This window comes from Emydura macquarii, unplaced genomic scaffold (genome assembly GCF_026122565.2).
Source record: "Emydura macquarii macquarii isolate MOO-44397 ecotype Brisbane River unplaced genomic scaffold, CSIRO-AGI_Emac_v2 contig_1253, whole genome shotgun sequence".
Lineage (NCBI taxonomy): Eukaryota > Metazoa > Chordata > Testudines > Chelidae > Emydura > Emydura macquarii.
In genome coordinates, this window is record NW_027131390.1 from 95,216,202 (window position 1) to 95,237,507 (window position 21,306).

At 38.4% G+C, this 21,306-nt stretch overlaps 1 protein-coding gene across 2 annotated transcripts in view; it reads left to right on the forward strand.

Annotated features, from left to right (window-relative positions):
• TMEM163 (transmembrane protein 163) overlaps window positions 1-21,306 on the forward strand; it is a 177,228-nt gene that overhangs the window by 126,269 nt on the left and 29,653 nt on the right. For both annotated transcript variants that reach the window (XM_067549542.1, XM_067549541.1), the window contains one exon: window positions 4,785-4,881. In XM_067549542.1, the coding sequence (XP_067405643.1) occupies window positions 4,785-4,881 (97 nt within the window). The remainder of the gene's footprint in view (window positions 1-4,784; window positions 4,882-21,306) is intronic.

Sequence of the window (21,306 nt, forward strand, 5' to 3'; positions counted from 1 at the left end):
TCCAGAGTTTTTTTAATTTTAACCTTATTTCTGAATGTCCTGCCGTTCAAATAGTTGAGTTGTTTTTTAAAACCCAGCAACCTAAATAAGGTGATTCTCTGAAGTAACCAATAATTCTTCAGAACTTCAGCTCTCTCTTAAAGTTGTTTTGTCTGGGAATATGTACAGTAACTATGGATGGTATGCATTGGTCAATATCACCATGCCTTTCTATGAACATACGCAGAGAGAGAGAGAGTGCGCTACTGTTTGCTCTGGGCCCAGTCCGATTCCACCTGTAGTCAGTGGAAAGACTCCTACTGAAAGGTTTTGAATCAAGCCCCTTAACTGCAGTGATCCTCCTTTGTACATTTTGGCTATGTCTACACCGCACACCTCTTGTGGCAGCATGTAGGGTATGTGTAATTACATGCTGCAGTGAAACGTAGACTTTGTCCACATGGCAGTGTGTACCTACAAATGTCATTGAAGGCTCTGGCAGGGGGGAAGCAGTCGAGGGAAAGACTCAGCAGCAGGGAGCTGCTGGAGTCTTTCCCCTCTGTTGGGTGTCTTTCACGGTGGCAGTGAAAGGCTCCAGCAGCTCCCTGCGGTGGGGAAGGGTTCACTCCTTGAGTCTTTTCCTGCTTTCTTCCTGGTGATGGAGTCTTTCCCTGTGGTGGGGAAAGAATCCAGTAGTGGGGAGGCAGTGGGCCACTACACAGCTAAAAATATCAGTGGAGTTATGAGCGACACTACTTATGTGAGTAGAGAATCTTGCAGAGTACATACTTGGATATATACCCAGAGGGTTCAGGAGTGTCTTTACTTGCCTAAGCAGTGCATCACCGTCTACACTGCTATTTATATCCGTGCTAGTGGGGCTAGCCATGTATGTACTCTACACACCTCCAAAAGGAGAATGCTGTGTAGATGTACCCTTTGATATATAATTCTGTGGACAACTTCCCATCTGAGCTGACTTGAAATTATTTAGCAATGTAAGCTGTCTTATCAAGACTCATAATAGAAATTATGAAATTGCATTTGCCTCCCACCTTAGTACTAAGAGACTGCACTTGTAACTGGAAATGTTTTATTTAGTTGCAAAGTAGTCAAGTAATTGTTAATAGATGGGAGCGAACACACTTATACTGTAGTATTTATAGTTTTGATGGTTTGAAAATAAATATGAAGCAAATAAAGTGAATAAAATTACAGTACTATTATTTTGTATTACGGTTAAAATTGTGTTAATTTTTCAAGGCTTCTTCATTTTGCACATTTTTTTCTTTAAATGGAATTTTGTATGATTTCTAGTCTAGACAAGATTTTGTTTCCTGGCAAATTGGAAGGTCAAAGAAGATAACATTCAATACTTTGTTTAGCTATGTTGCAGATAAATTAATGTACTCAGGATGAAGCGAGAGATGTACTTTAGCCATTAAAGTATTGCACTATGCATATAAAAATACGCTACAGATTCTCAGAGCCCATATATAAAAGACATACTAACTTTGCAAAATAAGATCACTGAATGCTGACTCAAGCCAACGGATATAACTGCATTTCTCCCTGTTAACAACATTTTCATGATTATTAACATCTCCTACCCATTTTGTCCCACTATTTCTCCCTTGTATTCCTTTTCTAACTATCTCAATTTAAGTAGGAGTAGTGGGATCCTTTTTGACACAGTAAGACCTAACTCAAACTTTGAGCCACAATTTCCACTGAACCTTTATATATGTTCAAAACAGTTTGGTTGAGATCTCCAAGTCATGCACCACTTACCATGGTCAAAGGTTTTCCTGGGAGCCAGACAAGCAGCTCAAGGATAGCTTACGTTTTGTTTGCTTCTGCGGGCATAATCAATGATACGAGGCCTAGGGAGTTGTGTTTGCTGGGTCAGGGCAAGAAAAAGATTCAGCTAACGTGGCCAAGGTATGCACTGATTCAGTGAACCCGCTAGCAGTCTCTGTCCTGTGGAGCCCTTGATGTAGATTAAAAGTGCCTTCCCCAGAACTATTAAAGGAGGGTGGTGGTAGAAACAATACCTTTCTTTCTGTGAGGGAGAATCTCCTTGGGGTGGAGCAGTGCTCATTGACACAGGGAAATGTAATTTGCAGCTCCCTGTGCTAGCAGGGGCAAATTGATCCCAGCACATGCGTGTATACATTGGCTGGGGTTTAGCCTGTCAGGAATGACAATAAACCCCCCCACACACTTTTTTTTTTTTTTTTTTTTTTAAATAAAAAAGGCACCATGGTCCTGCATGAAATGAAAATGTCCTGTCCTGGCTCTGCCACTGGCCTTAGGCAAGTCACTCAATCTTTGTGGGCCAAATCTGCGCTCAGTCAATGGCCCGACTCTTTCTTAATATCTGTGTGAATAGAATGCGGCCCCAGGTCTTAGCTTCTCCATCCATCAAATGGGAACAATCACACAGTACCTATGTCTTGGATTTATTTAATGAGACACCTATCAATGCTAAGTATTATGAAATAAAGTATTTAAAATAGTACATGAAGGTAATATTGAAAATAAAAACCATTTCCACCTCATACTGAGTGTAGGAGGCTTTGAATGTATTCCCATTCACTGACTCATTCTGATTAAGTGAAATTATGAATCTATGATAGTTACTCAATATTGAACCAGGAGCTTTTAGAAAATGTGCAATAAGATTGCTCACTGTCCCTCTGTTTTCTCCTTTGCAAATCTTCACTCCCCTTTGGAAATGACCTACTTTGCCTTCATTATTATGTCTCCACAGTCTTCTCTGAAGAGCAGACTTGTCAGTGTAAAATCATGCAGGCTGATGATGACCTAATGCTGCAGATCTGCATAGAAGCCATCCTACTTGCTTATTCCTCCACCTAGAGGTTATTGGCAGCTCTCGGGTACTCTCAAAATGCACAGAGTAGAAGTCTGGGAGTGGTGTACAAAGGCAGAGTAAAGCGCAGAGTGAGCTTGGACCTGCGCCTGGTCAGTGCACACTTTCCGCCATGTACTCTAGGAGAGCACACTAAAAGGGCCTTCTCCACTTACCCCAGGCTGCAAACAGCTAAAAAAGCTCAACACTTACTCCAGGACTAGTGTAACAAAGTTGTGTCATTCCAGTAACCAACAGATAACCCTGTTATCCCAACAGCAAGAAGGATGCATGACATATGAGCCTCTTTGCTGGCGCTAGACTACTGGAGGATCATCCTTGCATAAGGGTGATCCTCTCTGTGCCCTTTACTCAAAGTTTTAGTGGCCAGAGTTGTGAAAGATGTGGTGCAAAGTGGTGAGTCTCTTCCAGTGCAAAGAGGTAGGGGGCCCTGTGCTTTTGGATCAGAAATAGGAGTTTTATCTCTGCTTTTGCTTTGAACTTCTGAGTGGCCATTGTGTACATTGTATGTCTGAACTCTGACTACTTCAGGATCTGGCTGTATTAGTACAATAGTGAACAAAGTGCTGGAATGCTGCATCTGCACCATTGCTGCAGCTACATTTCTTGACCTTAGCAGACCAATGCAATCACATCGCGGTGCCTAAACTGAGTTTGATGTGAATGTAATATGTTCTGCCAGATGGGCTGATGTCTAAATTGTTAAAAATAGTAGCACAGTGCTATTCTAATTATAGCATCCTCAGATTGTTCTGACAGATAGGTGCCAAAATACTGAATACCAGACAAAGAAAATTGTTACTTTCTTTTAACAAATTTTAAAGAAAAATACACTTGTAGACCTATGATTTCTACAACTATTTAGTGTTTTAAATATTGTACTATTTTAAACTTGTTGCTGTATTTTATATGCTTTTTATGTACTGACTACAGAGTACTTTTAATAAAGTAAATTTGCCAAGAGAATCCAACTGAGCAGTGCTATGAATGTCTTGATACTGTGTGTAATGGAAGGGCTAGTATTTGGGTGCACCACGGTCCTGGAAGGAATCTGAGCTGGTGTCACATGCCCTATGCTACTAACTGCAGAAGGCGAGTCTCTTCCAGTGCAAAGAAGTAGGGCCCCTTGCTTTTGGATCAGAAACAGGAGTTTTATCTCTGCTCTTGCTTTGAAATTCTGAATGTCAATTGTGTGCATTGTAAGTCTGAACTATGACTACTTCCTGTGGGTTTACGTATTATATTTCCTTTAATTGGCAAGAATATTCACATCTAAAGATGTGCTCCTGATTATATGTAAAACATACTTGTTTCATTGTTGCCTCATTCTCTTTTCATTCCCCTTGTCTCCTTTGTTTGCTTTCTTCATCTGTTTCATTTTGTCATACAACAAGATTGTATGCTTTTTGGGGTAAGGACTGTCTTTGTACTTTAATTATGTATATCACGTAGCACAATAGTGCTCGGATTCTTCTTTGGGGCCTCTAGGCATTATCAGATCCTTGGGCATTCTGTAGAATGATATTGAATCCTAAAATGCAGTGCTTCTGATTACCAGTTGGGATTCATAATCTTCTCTTCCTTCATGTTGGGAAAGAGACAACTACAGTTCAGGTGTCAGGTTACCATCTAGGTCCTCCAAATATCTTCCCATCAACCTCTAGCAAAGAGAGGGAAGTTAGACCAGAAAGGCACGTGTGCAGACAGACAGCTATTCTTGCACAATTTTTTCCAACTATTGCCCAGCATTTATGACATGAAAAGGAACTGGGATTGTATTCTGGTTCCATCCTTTACCCCAGACTCCTATTCTTTATCTCCTCAATATAATTGATAATTAAGGTTGTCCATTGGGTTGTTAATGAGTAGGTCTGAAAGCTCCAATAAGCTCTCACCGTTTCTTTCTTTTCAGAGCCTGTGTCATCTTGGGGGTGATATTTCTTCTTTCAGCTGTATGTATAGTGGTCAAAGCCATCCATGACCTTGCGACGAAGTTGCTCCCAGAAGTGGTAAGACCATTCTTTTCTATAAGATGCTCTCTTGGGCCCCAGTCCTGCAATGGGATGCAGGAAGGCAAACCCTGCACCCTCATGAAGTCCTATCATATTCAGTGGAGCTCCAGCAGGTGAAGAGGCCTGTGTACACATCATTGCAGGGTCGTGGTCTTAAAGTGATATTTTTTCCATACTGTAAGGTATAATCTTTTATTGATGTACAAGTATGACCCACATTAGCAGTACAGGCCAAATTCTGCTCACCTTAATCACCTAAAGCTCCTATTGAGGGCTATAGGAGTTGGTGTAAAGCAAGTAGATTTAGGCCCTAATGTTGATGTGGAAGTGCCGTCTCTCCATCCCAGGTACATTTTATAATGAGGACAAGGTATCAACAGCGCAAGACCTCACCTATCTGGGAATTCTGTTTTTAATGTGGAAAAAATATTTGGGGATTGTATTTTATGTTTTCCAGCTCCTGCCTCCACATCCAGAGACACGTTCAGGTGGCAGGAGAGAAGCAGGTGAGGGGAGAATGCATTAGCTTCCGCTGGAGAAAGAGCTGGCTCTTCTAGCTATCCCACTGTGGGGCATCACACAGGCTTTTCTCCTGCTCCCTGCTTTCAGTGCAGCTACAGAAGCTCTCCCTGCCCATCAGAGCAACCTTCGCCAGCCAGCTGTCTCTCAGCTCAGTGCGTCGTCCCTTCCAGAAGCACTTAGAGTCAGTCCCCGTCACTCCTGTCTATCCAAACTGGCAGCCCAATGGGACAGCCGAGGGAACTATTTCTATCACCCGAAGCGCCTTCCCAGTCTTTGCTGGTCCAAACATACCCAGGCCCAATGGACATGCTTAAGTCAGGATTGGGTGCACATAAAAGTTTCTGTACACACCTGACTTGGATGCCTCCAACCCATACCCATGCAGTGCAACATTACTCTGAAAATTTTTCCCTGGGGTGTTTCTTTTGCCAACTCTGCCCCCCACATCATATTAGCACCCTGGCCGCCTGCTTTCAACCAGGAGATGGAGGGAGGCAGACCTGGAAACTACAAAATACAATCTCAAACTATTATCCACACTTTTCAAAACACAAATCAACAATGTGGGGTTTTACTCTCTAGAAACTTCTTTGTGGCTGGACAAAAAACTAAATTAAAAGTCTACATTCAATACTTTATTGGGAGTTACACACCCATCAAGATTAGAGCAAGCCCCTGTGGGCTTAAGTATGATATTTTCTTTAATTAGCAAGAATATTCCCATCTAAATATATGTTCCTGAACATATGTAACAGTAGCAAGCCATGCAGGGAGGTTTTTTTGTAAGAGGCAGAATAGCCATCTCATGGCTGTATAGTGGTCCACAGCAAATGAGTTTGTAAGTCTGAGTACATTTCTCTGCAGGCAAATGTCCACAGTATAAAAACCAATTAGATAAGAGGCAAAAAGACTGAACTGACGTAGAAATAAAATTTTCCTGACTAGAGGTAGTGCCTTTAGCTTAGGATCATCTATTTCAAGTGGAGCTCAGTTCAAGGGATGTCATTCATTTCAGTCTCAGAGTTCCTTACGATTCACACAAATTTGATGTCTCAGCATTTCATTTTTGAAACTTTTTACATCAGAAATAAAGAATCTTGAAAGTTGTGTTGTAGAAAGTATTGTGCCCAGAGATGAATCTCCCAACATTTGAGGACTTGAGGTTTTTAAATCTATTTTTGTTCTGGAGTGAAAACAAGACCTTTTGAAATTGATAATGAAAAAACACTAGAGAAACACCTATCCCAGAATAGCCAATAGCTCCGTTTAGGGCACTTACCTAAGATGTGGAAAACCCAGGTTCAAGTCCCTGCATTGCCTGAGGTGGGTCATCACTCTGTCACTTTTCAATGAATCGGCATTTGCTGATGGAAAAAAATGTTTAATTGAAGAATTTTTGTATTTAGTCTCTAGAGACATTAGTCTGCCACCTTCCATGAGTGCTACATTCGCATACACACCCAGATAGGAGTGACAACACGAAAGTGTAGCTCGGCTGGTTTAGTGTGGGGCCATCTAATAATATGGCAAGCACCACACACACACACTTAGGAGTTTTCAGAATGTAATAGATCAAAGAATCTTACCTGGAAAGCTGTTGCTATTAAAATGCAAAAAATGATGCTGTTGATATTTATATGTTACTATTCAGGGCCACTTATATGGCAGGAATTCCCTGTCTTGTCATAGTTCAGCTCTCTATGTGAAACCAATTCATTGAGGATTTGCATGGCAATAGGAATCAAGTGAATATATAGGCAACGCAAGAATAAAAATGGAAAGTTTGGAGACTGAGAGAACAGCATTATAATAGAGATATTGCCACCTGTAATCTCCAATGGGGAGATTTGCCTAAAGGCTATTCAAAATATTTAATGGCAATTAATACTGTTTAATAGGGACCCCTTCAGGTGATCTAGTGGTATTTTGTTCTTCTATGCCTGAATCTAATGTTGATTCTGCCTGTTTCTTCCTATTTATAGCTCTGCTTTAGCTGCAATATTATCCCAGTGCAAACAGTTCCTCCTCCCACCGGCATAGACCTTTTCAAGGAACAAATATGTTCTCTGTGTAGCTCTACAGCTCCCAAAACAACATCATTAACACTGTCTGCCATTAATGGAAAACCTGTTTAAATGGAATGAAATATCGCCGCCAGCATGTCCTAATTGTGAGCATTATTCTATATTGGTGTCTCTATAGTGATGACTCACGAGGAGGTTTTGTTTGCTCTTTTTGGCGCATCAGCTAATATATAGTTTATATTACTAATTTATAGTATCAATATTAATTTTGTGGGTATATCATCACCTAATATAGCTGTAATTTATACATTTAAATGGCAACCAGATCTGAGTGAATTTTTGGACAAATTTATTTGCTGAAAAACAGTTTGGGGTTGACAAACAATTAGAGAATTAGGGTCAAATTTGGCAAATAGTTTGGTCAAAAATATTTTATTTTTAAAAAGACAAAATGTTTTGTGTAGACTTTTTAAAAAATTAAATATTTCAACTTGTTTCAAAATGATGTTTCGCTTTTAAATTTAATTTGATTTATTTAAAAACAAAGAAAAAAGGTTAGAAAACACTGAAAATGAAATTATCAAAAAACAAAAACAAAAAAACAAACAAACAAACCCAAAAAAGCATTTTGGTTTGAACTAAATATTTTGTTTGACCCAAAATGAAATTACCTTTTTTTGTTTCAGCAAGAAAAGTTTCCAATTTGGGTTGACCTGAAATGTAATTCTTTTTGGATTTTCGGTTTGGATTTTCCTGTTCAGCCACCATACCAAAAAAACTCAAAGTTATTTGCTCAGCTTTAATGGCAAAGGTATCAAGTAGAACAGTCTAATATACCCTGTCTTTTCTTCACAGCAACACAATATCCAGTTTCACTTCAAGATGGTGACTGTGAATACAATCTCTGGGGCTGATTCTAATCTTAACGCTGGCTTTCCATTGATGTCAGTGGAGTTACTCTGGTGGCGTGAGAGCAAAACAAAGCGCCTGTAACTCCACATAAGCCAGAAGTATTATACCACTCAGGGCTCACCCTAGACCAAATGGCACCTCAGAGGAGAGTGTGTTCAGCGCCCCAGCCCTCCATTTGTTAAAAATTTGAATATCTTATTTTTTATTTCATTTGTAGCCTATTTCATGACTTTGATGCATGATTTGCACACATGATTTATCCCTATCATATAAGATGATACATTTGTATTTATTCATGATATATATATATATATAAGCAAATATATACACGAAGGCATGGCCGACAACATTATAGGAGTCTCGATGAAAATGTATTTTTCAGAAAGTCTGGAAGGTTCCACGAGACTCTACAAAGGTCCAGAACATTGTAGGAGGTTAGTGAAAAATGAATCCACATTCAGAATACCTGAAACATTTTACTTCAAACATTCTATTTTCCCTTTTGTCGCTAACAAAAACACACCCCAAGCTCAGCGCCCCTTCCCCAAGCTTAGCACCTCAGATGGTCCACTGGGTCGCCTGGCCCTGACACCACTTTTTCACCAGTGTAACATGGCCCAAATTCAATCCAGAGTATATAATCCAATGTAAATTTCTCAGGAGAGTCACACTGGATGACTTCTTTGTATAATTTATACTCAGATCTGCCTTTCCTGGAGCTAAGGTCATTACAGAGCAGAGGGTAACTTTTCAAAGCGCTGTGTGAAATTTTAGCAGCGTGTCTCTGATTTCAAGAGGAATCCTGTGGCTAAAATCCTAGTATCACCACTGACAAATGTAGCCCTTCATGTTCAAATGTTGAGCACAAAACTAGCATTGTCAGTCTGTTTTTAAGACATGGAACGTTTAGAATGTGTAGCTCTACTCATCATTTGGGCACAATTTACATGGCTGTTTGTGTGGAACAAAATGATAGGTTGAACCACTGCCAGAAGTACAAAGCTTCATTTTTCATCATTGATATATATGGTAAATTACACTGACTTTGTCAGGATTATATATACAGGATGGTGGGGCAGATACAATTTCTTTGAGCTCAACTTTAATTTGCATAATTTTTAGAACAAATAATTGAAGATATGAACAAGTCTTGAATGAGAAATATATCATGTAATTACATATCAATTTGTTAATTGTAAACTGGCTTAGATAAATGCCTCAAAGGGTAGTCAGCCACCTCTGAATTATTCTGGAATAATTATGCTAACCTTATTGAATTTCCTGCCATCTATAAGTTGGGTCCTTTAGTTCGTCAATTTTTAATGTACCAGAAACATAAAAAGAATGTGCAAGTTCCTTCAGTAAAGGGTAGACCTATTCTTGAAATAGATTTCAGAAAGGGAAAAATTATAATGTGTTTTAAGAAAAAAGAAAAACAAATGGATTTCAAAATATCAGTGACTAAGGAATCATCCCTCAGTGCATGCAGAAATGTTTTGTGCATGGCGTTTTTCTTCGGATTTGATGGAAATGTAATTTTGATATTTTAGCCATGTTACGTGATGGATTTCTGCCATAGATTTGAGTTCTCTCTTTGCTAATTCCAACCAAGATTAAATGAGTCCAAGGGGAATGTCAGATTTATAGGCTAATACAAAAATCCTATTTTAGAGTCCCATTGTGTGAGGTGCCGAATGCTGCTTGATTGAGCTGAGTGCCCAGAACTTCCACTTAGGGTACAGAGAAGACCTCCACAATTTACGGAATTGGACCTTTGATCTCAGATCAGTCAGGCATTTTAAGAGGCATTAGGCTGGATTGTTCTCTGTATGCACCAAATTTCCACTAGCACAACTCCATTGAAACCATATGTATCCATTCCCCAACAGCCAAACCATGTACAAGGTAATGCATGGCAACATGTCCAGTGCAACTCTAATGACACAACATATTGATTCAGCAAGGTACTCCTGTTTATTGTGTCATTTTGGCTTTCCATCAATCTTCCTCAGGCAATGACTCAACTATCTTCAGTGTCTAACAAGACAAATTTAACATCCTCCTAACACTAATTAGAAGACTTTGCCCCAGGCACCTTGAGAATCTTTTGTGTTTGCACCATTGCTAAGTAGAAAATGAGCTGCACTGAGATTCTCTGAAGTCTATATTGAGTATCTTAACAGTACCTTTAATGGGAACATATACAATTTCATCAAAGGAAATACATAGCTGCAATATTGCAGAGTTTCTCTGGGGCATATAAAATAGCCTTTAACTAACATGTATGGTTTTCTAATATTAAGTTTCATAGATTATGTGATAGGAAACTTCATTTAGCTGGCATTCCCCTTGTCAGGATATGCTTTTAGGATGGCAGCTAGGAATTATGTACATATCTACTAGCAAAAGTAATCTCAACATTAATAATCTAAAGTGATTAGAAGGAGGAAATGATTAAAGAACAATATGTTCAATTTATGTTCAATATTTATGAACAATGACTAATGATTAAAGAACAATATCTTGGGTAGTCTGTGAATTCATGCATCCCAAAATGTGCCAAACTCAAATACTCAATTACAAGCATGACCCAATTTTCATAGATGCTCCATCTTTTCAGAAAATGTCCATTTTGCTCTAGTCGATGTTTGCTCAGCGTTATCAGCAATGCTTACAAAAATGGAGTGGGAACAAGTTTAAAGCTTTTTAATATACTAGGTAGTCAGATGTCTGGTACGTTTCCCCTAGGTAGTTCAGTAGTCCAACTAGTCCCAGATTCAGGACCAATAAGGGAAGCTATAACTGGAGTACCCAGGTATGGGTTTCAAGCTCATATAACTCAAAAATCTGCCCCATATTTCTTCTCATGCTGCAATGGACATATCTGATTTTTTTTTCCTTTGTATAAAATGTGCACCAGAAATTACAGGAATTTCTCATTTTGGCCCTGTTGAAAATCATTTGCAAAGGGGTTGGTTGGGCCCTAAAGAACTCCCATGCTCACTGGAAGCTCTTCACAGGATCATGTAGTGTTGGAGAAGGACAGTGCTTGCTACAATTGCTGCAGGTGTTCATCTGGCTATAAAGATAACCCCATAGAAATGTACTGTTTGCATAAGTCGTTCCTTTCAGTCCCAATGCCAAATCTCTAATCTCCTGCTTCAGCTTTTGCCAGCCCCTCCTGTTGGGACAAAAATCACCCCACGCCAGGCCAGTTCAAACACTGTTGCCATCTCACCCATTTCTTTAACATGTAACCTCTGTCTCTTTGTCACTCTTTTGGTTCCTCAGTGTGCTGCACATCAAGTTTAAACTACTTTTGCACTCCATTGCACAGCCATGTGCTACCTCTCTTGCTTGCTTTCACATTTCCTTTGCCTTTCCCCACAGACCCGGGAGATGCATCCCCTTCCTCTTTAGTCCGGGCAGCAGTACCTTTGCTGCCGGGAACCAGCATGCTTAGCTGTGTAAGCTCTCCACGCTGAACAATTTCAAAACTTCCTGGGGCTTTGAAAGAGGCGGAGGCGCATACCTGTGTACCTGGAATGCAGAGTGGCGCAGCGGAGTTCAGAACTGAGAGCAGAGCAATCACGGATGCATTGTGGGATGGCTTCTGGAGGCCAGTTACGGCACATAGTGTCTAACTTTGCTGCAAAAAGATCTATGCCTCTTATCAAGGCGGTTTTATTTTGTTGCCAAAGCAAGGGAGTTTTGTCGGCGGGGGATGGAAGCATTGTAGTGTGTACACCACCACTGTTTTGTTGCCAAAAGGTGACTTTGGTCGACAAAACTCTGTAGTGTAGACCAGGCTTTAGGAAATGCCTGAAAAGTGGAATTTGATTGTCTTGTTAAATGGACTGAGCCATGGACAGTTTTCAAGTGGTAAATGAGTGTGTATGTCAAATGCTGAGGCTTGGCAATTTAAGTTTTTCTAGCTGCAATAAGAAAAAGTCTGCACCGAACAATGACATAGCACTTTGGGAAAATTGGGTAGTAAATTATGTATAAGTTGTTACTATTCTGGAGAACAGAGGTTTGTTTGATTCAGAAATGAATTTCTCCCAAGTGTTAAAAACCTAAGCACTTGTACTCCAGTGCTATTTGCAAGGACTGTGCTACAGACTATATGTAATGAATAGCATAATGAATGTTTTTCCAATTATTGTGGTATAAACAACAGGCAAAAACCTGCAGTTGAACCTCCTCTCACAGTCAATGGAAATTTTGCCTGTGGTGGGCCTAGGCACATTTAATGAATGAAGCACTACGTTTAGAATTCTTATACAACTGTGAGTGACAGATGGCATCAAAATGGAGATTTATCCCTTTTGTTACTGCCAGAGGAGTTAAATTTGCTGAACACTGGAGGCATGAAGATACGTATTGCGGTCAGTTGGTTTTCGGTATAGGGTGGTATTAATGTGACCATCTTTTATTTTTATTGTAGTGTCCAGGAAGCGTGCTCTGCGTCTCTCCTCCAGGTTGTAGGGCACAAGAAGTTATGAGACCAAGGCTCTGCTGCCATGTTCTGTCCAGAGCAGATCCTATGACATATTTTTCATCCACCCTTAGTTTCAGTTTATATCTGTAGTGTTTTGAAAAGGCATAAGTGATTTTTGGAGACTTACAGATTGTTTTGTGTGTATGTATATGAAGTTTGTGTGTGTGTGTGTGCGCGTGCACACGCACATGCGTACACACACAGTGGCTTGGCAGAATTTGATGTTTTTATGTAATTTTGACAGATAAAATTGACGTTTATCTTCAAGCATTTTTTTGATGATCAATTTAAATTTTCCCAATTGCACAAAAGCATGGGGGGAGAGGGGGAATCAGACAATAATTATTAAGTGACACTAGACACAGATTCAAAAAGTTAAAATTTTATCACTGTTAAAATACAAATAATCAACCTCACATATCAAAATACACAAAGCAAATATACTTAAATCAAATTCTAAGAAGTTCTCAAGCAGTGTTTTTCTTACTTTCCCTATCTGTAAATTTCTATTACGATGGAAATATTTTTTCATAGTTTTTTGTGTGTACACAGTGAAATTGACATTTACCAATAAAAATCTAATCCTTTCAAGCCCATATATACATACGAACATAAATACCTTTATGTTGTTTATTGAAGATATTATTTATTTTCAAACTGCTCACTGGTGTGGTCCTTTTACTCCTGTACTTTGATTTTTGGAGTTATCGCAAGATGAAATGCTATGTCTTGTTCTGTGCTAATGTGGCTCTTATCAGTTGATCCATGTGACATCCTTCCTAGGACACTGAAATTTGCTGGAGGTGCAACAAAGTGGTAACATTCTATAGTCCTGTAATTTATCATATGGCTTTGCAGTTTATCCAGGGCTAACACCTCCACATATTTAATGTGAGTAGCTATTATGTAATTTATCATTTGACTACTGCCTAAGCATGTTATATATCTATATAAATATAATTTTTACACATGCGCACACACACACAACATGCTAGATGTCTAGTTGGCAGCCGGTATTAAGTTGAGTGCCCCATGGGTCGGTCCTGGGGCCGGTTTTGTTCAACATATTCATTAATGATCTGAAGGATGGGGTGGATTGCAACTTCAAATTTGTGGATGACACTAAGCTGGGGGGAGTGATATTAATGAAAAGAGGATTACATCTCAAAGTTTTAGGAAAGAAACTATACAGTATCCTATGTTTATCTCCAAAGAATGGAAGGAAACTCAGTAGCTGTGTTCATTTACATGTTTGGAGAAATATTGACACTACATCCTTTTGATATAATTGTGTCTGGAATCCTATTCGGTTTCCAGTAATTTTTTGATCTTGAACTACTTGCAAATATGAGGAGAAACATCAGAATATAACTCGATCCTGGCTGTCAAATACTGTGTCTGAATGTGCTAACATTTAACTTTGGGACTTCTTTGATGGATATGATTAATCTTTTGGTTTTTTTCATCCTGTTTGAATAATTAAATACTATTGGATAATATAATTAAATAAAATGTAATAGTAAAGAAAATGGTGAGTTATCACTTGGACGGATACCACACATTTTTGTTTGTTAAGAAGGCTAAAAGGACCAATGAAGAGACTGACTGCTTTAATTTCACCTGAGATTGTGAATCAATTTACATTTACTATTTGTCAGTGTTTGCATTTCCCCAGATAATAGTGTAACACATGTAGTGTCAATGAAGTTTGGTGTTTGTCCTTATCGGTACAGCAAAGGACACCTTCTTGCAAGAGTAAGCAAGTATCTGTCCATATTTCTGTCATTTGCTACAGCACAGTGGAGGAATAATCCAGTTTGTACACAAAAGGCACGTAAATCATATCAGAATATTTTTCCTCCCGTATATTTAGTAGATGAATATTCATTTGTAGGTCTAGCTAACCCCTATGTATGCTTTATACTTCTGAACAAAAAGAAGAAAAGGGAACAGAAGGTAGTATAATGTAGTGGATCAAAGGCCTGTAACTCCTGAATTCTAATTCTGACTCTTCTAGTTATTTGCTGTGTGGCCTGGGGAAATTAATTTAATCTCTCTGGGCTGAATTCAACTGTTGCAGAAGCAGGAACAATTTTCTTTTGAGAGAAAATTTTTAAGGAGAGTTGCACCTCCTTCTGCTAAGGGTGAATTTGATTCTCTCTGAGTTTCTCCATTTATAAAATCCAGAGTAAACTTACCCTCCCTCATACAGTTGGTATGAAGATGAATTAGGTAATATTTGTAATGTACTTGGAAAATGTGCTACACTAGATAAAAGTGTGGATTGTTATAATTAAAAAATGACAAAATATGCAAAGTATGTTTTGTATCATGGTAACTAACAAAAATATTGTTACAAAACTGTAAAATCCTAACACCTGTCCCCAGGGACTAGTTCTCAAAATAGTGACTGGTGAACCTGGAACGGCTGTCCTAGTGGTACAATGATAATATTTCCCTAGTTCATTGGAGTGGTGTGATAATATAGTTACTGTTCAGGAGGCATATAGCTACTGTGATGCTTGCCGTAAGAGTGCTTAAATACAGAGAGAATGAGTGAGTTAAGTTTCCTTCCTCATAAACATAAATGCTTTTCTTGTGGCATTTCAATACTTCCAGAAATATGGAGACGCACAGAGAGAGTAAGAGTCTTCAGAAGGGTGGAATAGGTTCAAAAGATATTGGAGGAGTTCAGTAAAACAGTGTGCTCATGATTTGTGTTTGGAATGGGAATAGGGTCTTTCTAGGAACCAATTTGAACAGAAGGTTTAGGTTTATTTTTTTCAGAATTGATTTGCTTGTTCTTTATATATATTTTTTCATCCATAGACCTCAAAGTAGCATGTTGAAAAGGGTAATAATGTGTCCTTTCCCATTGTTGCATCTGTTAGAGAGGCTGAAAGTAAAATGGAGAGAGAAAATCCATGCTTTGCAAGGCAGCCACTGAATCACTTCAGTTGTGCAGACATGAGCAACTAGTAGAAATAAGGGAGTGTGGGATCAGTGCAGATATTGGAGTCTAGAATTAGAAAGAAGCAGAAAAGATAATTAAAAACAAATAATATCTTAAATTTAGTAACAGGCTTGGAGGATTGTTATTGGAGTTTCTTTCAACTACTAATCCAAAAGCTAATAAGAAGTGAAATATCTGCAGTGACACATTGATCTAACCCACTGAAAACACTTGGAAGGGATCCCTCTAGGGACAAATACCAATGAAATGAAATCTTGGAGATATATCCATTCTCTCTATCAGACTCTTCCCTTCTTATATGGGTAAATGCTGCTAACTCCCTACCATCCAAACTTAATAATGTTGCAGGAACTAAGCTAATTAACAGAAGTAGTAAAGACCTCGATAGTATTCATTAACATGTATTTATTTTTTGACAGGTTGCCACGCCCCATTGTGGCTTATTTCCCCTCCCCTCCAATTCCCATTTCTGGGCTTGTACTCTGCATGTTTGGCACCATCAGCCATTTTGAGAAAAAAAAATTGGATTGGGGCCTGTGCGTGGTGCTTGTGTGCCTGTCTTTGGACATGTGAAGCCTGTGTTTTAAAAGAAGAAAAAAATTGAGAGGGGGGGGGGGGAAAGGTTAGTTTGAAAGAAAGCAGCAAGAGAGGTTGTGTCACAGAGCACACGGTTTTAAAGAGAAGAATGAGGGTTAGTTTGAAAGAAAAGAGAAAAAAATAAGGATTATTTTGAAATAAAGAAAATAAGGGTTATTTTGAAATTAAAGAGTTCTCTGTTAGGTTGAGAGAAAGTTTTTAAGGCAGAGCACATTAGGCTGAGAGAAAGAAAAAAATTAAAGAAAAGAAATTACAAAGGGTATTCGGTAATTAAAGAATTCTTTGTTAGGTTAGAGAAAGTTTAGTGAGTGCAGGGTAAAGAGAGAAGAGGAAAAAAGACAGTGAGCACCACATGGCAGGGAAAGGAGCAAAAGGGTTTCAAAAAGTGTTTTTTTTTTTTTTTTAATTTTTAGAAAAAAGGTTATTTTGAAAAAAAGAAAAAGAAAAAGAAAAAAAAAGCTGCAAGAGAGCTTGTGTCGCTTACAGAGCATGAGGCTGAGAAAGAGAGAAGAAAAACTTTTTAAAGCGGCAAGAAAACCTAGGTTACTGAGCACAGGCAAAGGAAGGTAGGGAGGGATAGAGAGAGGAGAAAAGCAGCTTATCCCAATGGTTGCCTGTAGGGAAATAACTATTCTGGGAGGCAGCCTCAAGGGCAACCATGCCTTTTGGTCAGGCCAATCAGAAACTGTTCTTCAGATACATCATAGAATTCATTTTTTGAACCAAATGAACCTATCATTTGAAGAGGCTGGTATAAACCAAAACCAAACCAAAAGAAAAAAACAAAAAAACCCACAGAAGAGGCTTTTTAAAACTTCTGTAAATAAATTATATAAATGGTAAAACAATGGACAAAAAGGCTGTTTTTCTCCCACAGTTTAACTTTTTAAAGTCTGTTAAAGTTTTAACAAATGCATCAGTCTTTAAAGTTTTCCCTAACAAAATAATACAAAACTGTTTATGTGAAAGAGTTAATACTTTTTACCAGAGATAATGAAAGTTATATCAAGCTTCCTTATTTTGGATGACACACAGAAAGCAGCTTATGCAAAAACTTTTTTAAATTTAAAAGGAAAAACTAGTATTTTACCACCAAGAGGGCCCTTTTCTAACTGTTTTGAAAATGTAAGATAAATACTGCTCCTGAAGAAACAAACCCTTTTAAAAATTATTTTGCTAACATAACTGCATGATAGGAATAAAGCTATGTGAGCAGATTTATACTGGATGACACTAAAAAAGCAGTTTATACAAAAAAAGAGATAAGCTATTTTTTAAAATGTAAAACAAGGAAAGTTTTAAAAAACAGGATTTAGTTTTGTTAAAGACACTTGTAAAAGTTATATTAAGCTTGCTTATTCCAATTACTTTAAATTAAAAGTCAATTTCCAGTTAAACTTTAATTTTGTAATGGATTAAATAATAGGAATAAAGCTGTATTTTATAAACATTATAGAAGACAAAAAGCATGGCTTTGTGACTGCAGAAAGAGTAAGATAAATATTTCCCTTCTCCTATTTGAAGCTATTAAGCTGTGGCTTTGTGATTGCCAAAAGATTTGAAGAAGCAACCCTCCATTTAACACTTTTGCTATCATGTTAAATAAAGTTTAACATTAGTTATTTTTAAATAAAATGTAAGGTCTCTTTTGTATGCAATGATGCCTATCTGAAGAAGCAAGCTTTTACAAAAGCTGTTAACTTGTGCAGCTAAAGAACAGTTACCATTTACAATAAAAATAAATGGGATTTAACACATTTTTAACTGTTTAAATGGTCTTAATGTATAAAATAAGAAGTTTAAAGGAGAGAAATTATGTAACAGCCCCCTCCCCACTATCCTTCCTAGAACTATGTGAAGGAGGTAGATAAAAATTGACCTTCACCCTTGTTATTCAAAGAAATAACTTTTTAAAAATTAATGTAGCTTATGTAAAAGAGGTTATTTTTAAAAACTTAAACCAAGGAAAGTTTTAAAAAACAAGAGGGCCCCTTTCTAACTTTGAAGATATAAGATAGTCAATGTGGGGTTTATCTGAAGAAACAGACCCCTAATGCACTCAAAAAAAACCCATGGTGGAAACCTGTCAAAAATATATGTTAATGAGTACTATCAAGGTCGTTACTACTAACAGATGGTCACTGCTCTGCATGGAAAGATTGTTTGAGTTTAACAAAATGCAGCTTGGACACAGAACTGTCATTACCCCTCTAGAAATCCCATTCTCACCTACACCTGTGGTCAAAGTGCACTTGGCTAAAGTATAGGGGGCTACTAGATGGCTTTATCAAGGGACAAGATTTGAGAGCTCCCTTTCCTAAAAAATTATTCCTCTCTGGCAACTTAGAGAGCACAATGCTTTAAAATAAGTTCAATGTTAATTCTGAAATGCAGAAATTACAAGTCAAGCATGCTTCCCAAGCATGGGTAGGCAGATACATGCTAGCTGTGCTCACGTAGCACACCAAATATAGCAGTGTAAATGGAGGGGGACATAACACAGCAGTTTGGGCTAGCCACCTGAATACAAACCCTCCCAGAGCCCCAGAGGACGTACTCTGGGGGCTAGCCTGAGCCACCACCCATGCCATCCCTAGCTACACTGCAATTTTCAGTGCACTAGCTTGAGCAGAGATAGATAGCATGTCTGTCTGTGCTGGGAAGCGTGGTCCCAGCTGCAGTGTAGATGTACCCTAAGAAATGCACTCGGATACATATCCTCCCTTATGAACCAGCCTTGAATCAGTGCCCTGTCCATACCCTATGAGGCAACCATTGGATCACGCAATTGTGCATCAGCATGAGGTTGTTTTGTACAGGGGGATTCTCATTGTTATAATGTGTTCAGTGCTGCTTGCACCTGCATGGTGCGGAGAATGGCAGTCCAGCACTGAACCAGACTAAGTGTGCACTGATATTTTATATATGAAATCATACGCTCACTCTGTCTAAATAAATAAGTAAAAGAGGTGTGGGTACACGCAGTGGGGAGTGAGAGGGGAGGAGAATGAAAAAGGAAAGAGCTATTTATCATGATGAGAAGACTCCATCCTATGGAAATGTTCAGCATCTAAAATTTAATCTTCTGCTTTGATTAACTGCTATTGCTTTAAGTAACATAATGCAGAGAGTAAATGAACAGTGAGACTTGTTTGTGATTTTCAGATGCTAAGGGAAGAGGGTGGGGCTGAGGGAAGGTCCTGAGGGACATGATGCCAGATGGTCAGGCTTATTTTATTAATTTAGATCTCCAATATTGTGTCTCTTCTAGTATTTCTCAGAAGAACAAGTTAGTTTAGTCAGATAATGATTTTACAGCCACAGAGTGCCATATTTAACTCTTACATATCTGCGATACGACATATTATTGGATGCATCAGTTTAATATCCCTATCCCCAAAGCAACTGACCTAATAAGAACCCCTCCTTGTGCCAGTAACTCCAAACATTTTGCAGTCCCCCAAAAAGCACTCCACTGGATTCCTCCCAGCTGCCAAACCCTACCGCAATCTCCCTGGTGTACAAGGCAGCTGCATAACCCTCCTGCCATGCCCCACCATCTGTCTTTACCCACGGCATATCAGCTTCTGAATGTTACTGCAACCTATCTCCCAACAAGCAACTTGAGCTGACAACCCTCATGCAACCTTCTCACCTATTGATCCAAGGCTGGCACTCTCATCTCCCTTCTTAGCTGCCAAACTCTTTCGCAGTCTTATCCACAAGACAGGTGCCCCGAGCTGTCTCCTCTTCCACCTTTCAAACCCTCCTGCTACCTCTGAGCCAAGGGCTGCATCATTCTTCCTATTTCCAGGTATTGCGCATCTGGAAATCAAGGAGTATTTTAAGGGATTAAGGAGAGTGGTTTTAGAATTGGAAGCCTTTTTACTTTTTAAAATTGTTCTCTCTCTCTCTCTCTGTCTCTCTCTAGTCTACCTATCTAATCTATAAAGTACTCAGTTACCACAGTACCTAATGTCACTCTGTGGATATTGTTTAAAACTTTCATCTACTATCATAATCATTTAGGTACTGACATGCAAACTGTGCTCTTTTGAAAATCTGGCCCCTAGTGTCTTATGGCATTAAACTAAGCTCTTTAGGTCACTTTGTTTTTTATTTTTCACTTTGTACATCTGCCATAAAAACTAGAGCTGGAAGAACATATCTGGTCACCCAGTCGACATCCCAATTTTTCTCTATCATCAGATCCCTTTTTGCACTACATGAATTGTAACAATACTTAAGTTATGTTCTATAATTCAATGACAGAAATAACTTATGTAAATTTTTTACTGTAACCCCTAGAAATAATACATTCATGTATTCAGTTTAAGAGTTTGTAGAAGTGATATCTATCTATTTAGAAACCTTCATTAAATGTATAGGTTATTCATGGATTCTAAAACTGGCTAGACAAATTCTGATCACATTAGTAACACACAACAGGGCAGCCATAACAAATGGCAAAATACATTTTAGGCACCATGGATATGGCAAAACATACAAAAAATAAATTGAATTCAGGACAAAAACCTATGCTACATGTCCTCATTTACAAAACAAATATAGCTTAAAATCATAGCCTTTCTCAAAAAAAAACAACCTACAACACAGAAGGAACAAAACAAATGCTATAATAAAAGGAATCAGATACATATTTTTCAAGATTCTGAATGAAGAGTCAGACTTGAACTGCTGAACATCTAAATCAAGAATTCTCTCCACCTAAGACCTTTAAAAGGAGCCATGCTTGTTTGTTGTCAACCTAATCCTACAATTATTTGCAGTCACATCCCACAATCCTTTGGAGTCATATTAAGAAACTATAGCTAAGTCTGACTAGCAGATTGAAGGAATTCTGGTTGAAGTGAGAAAAATGTCGTCTTAGC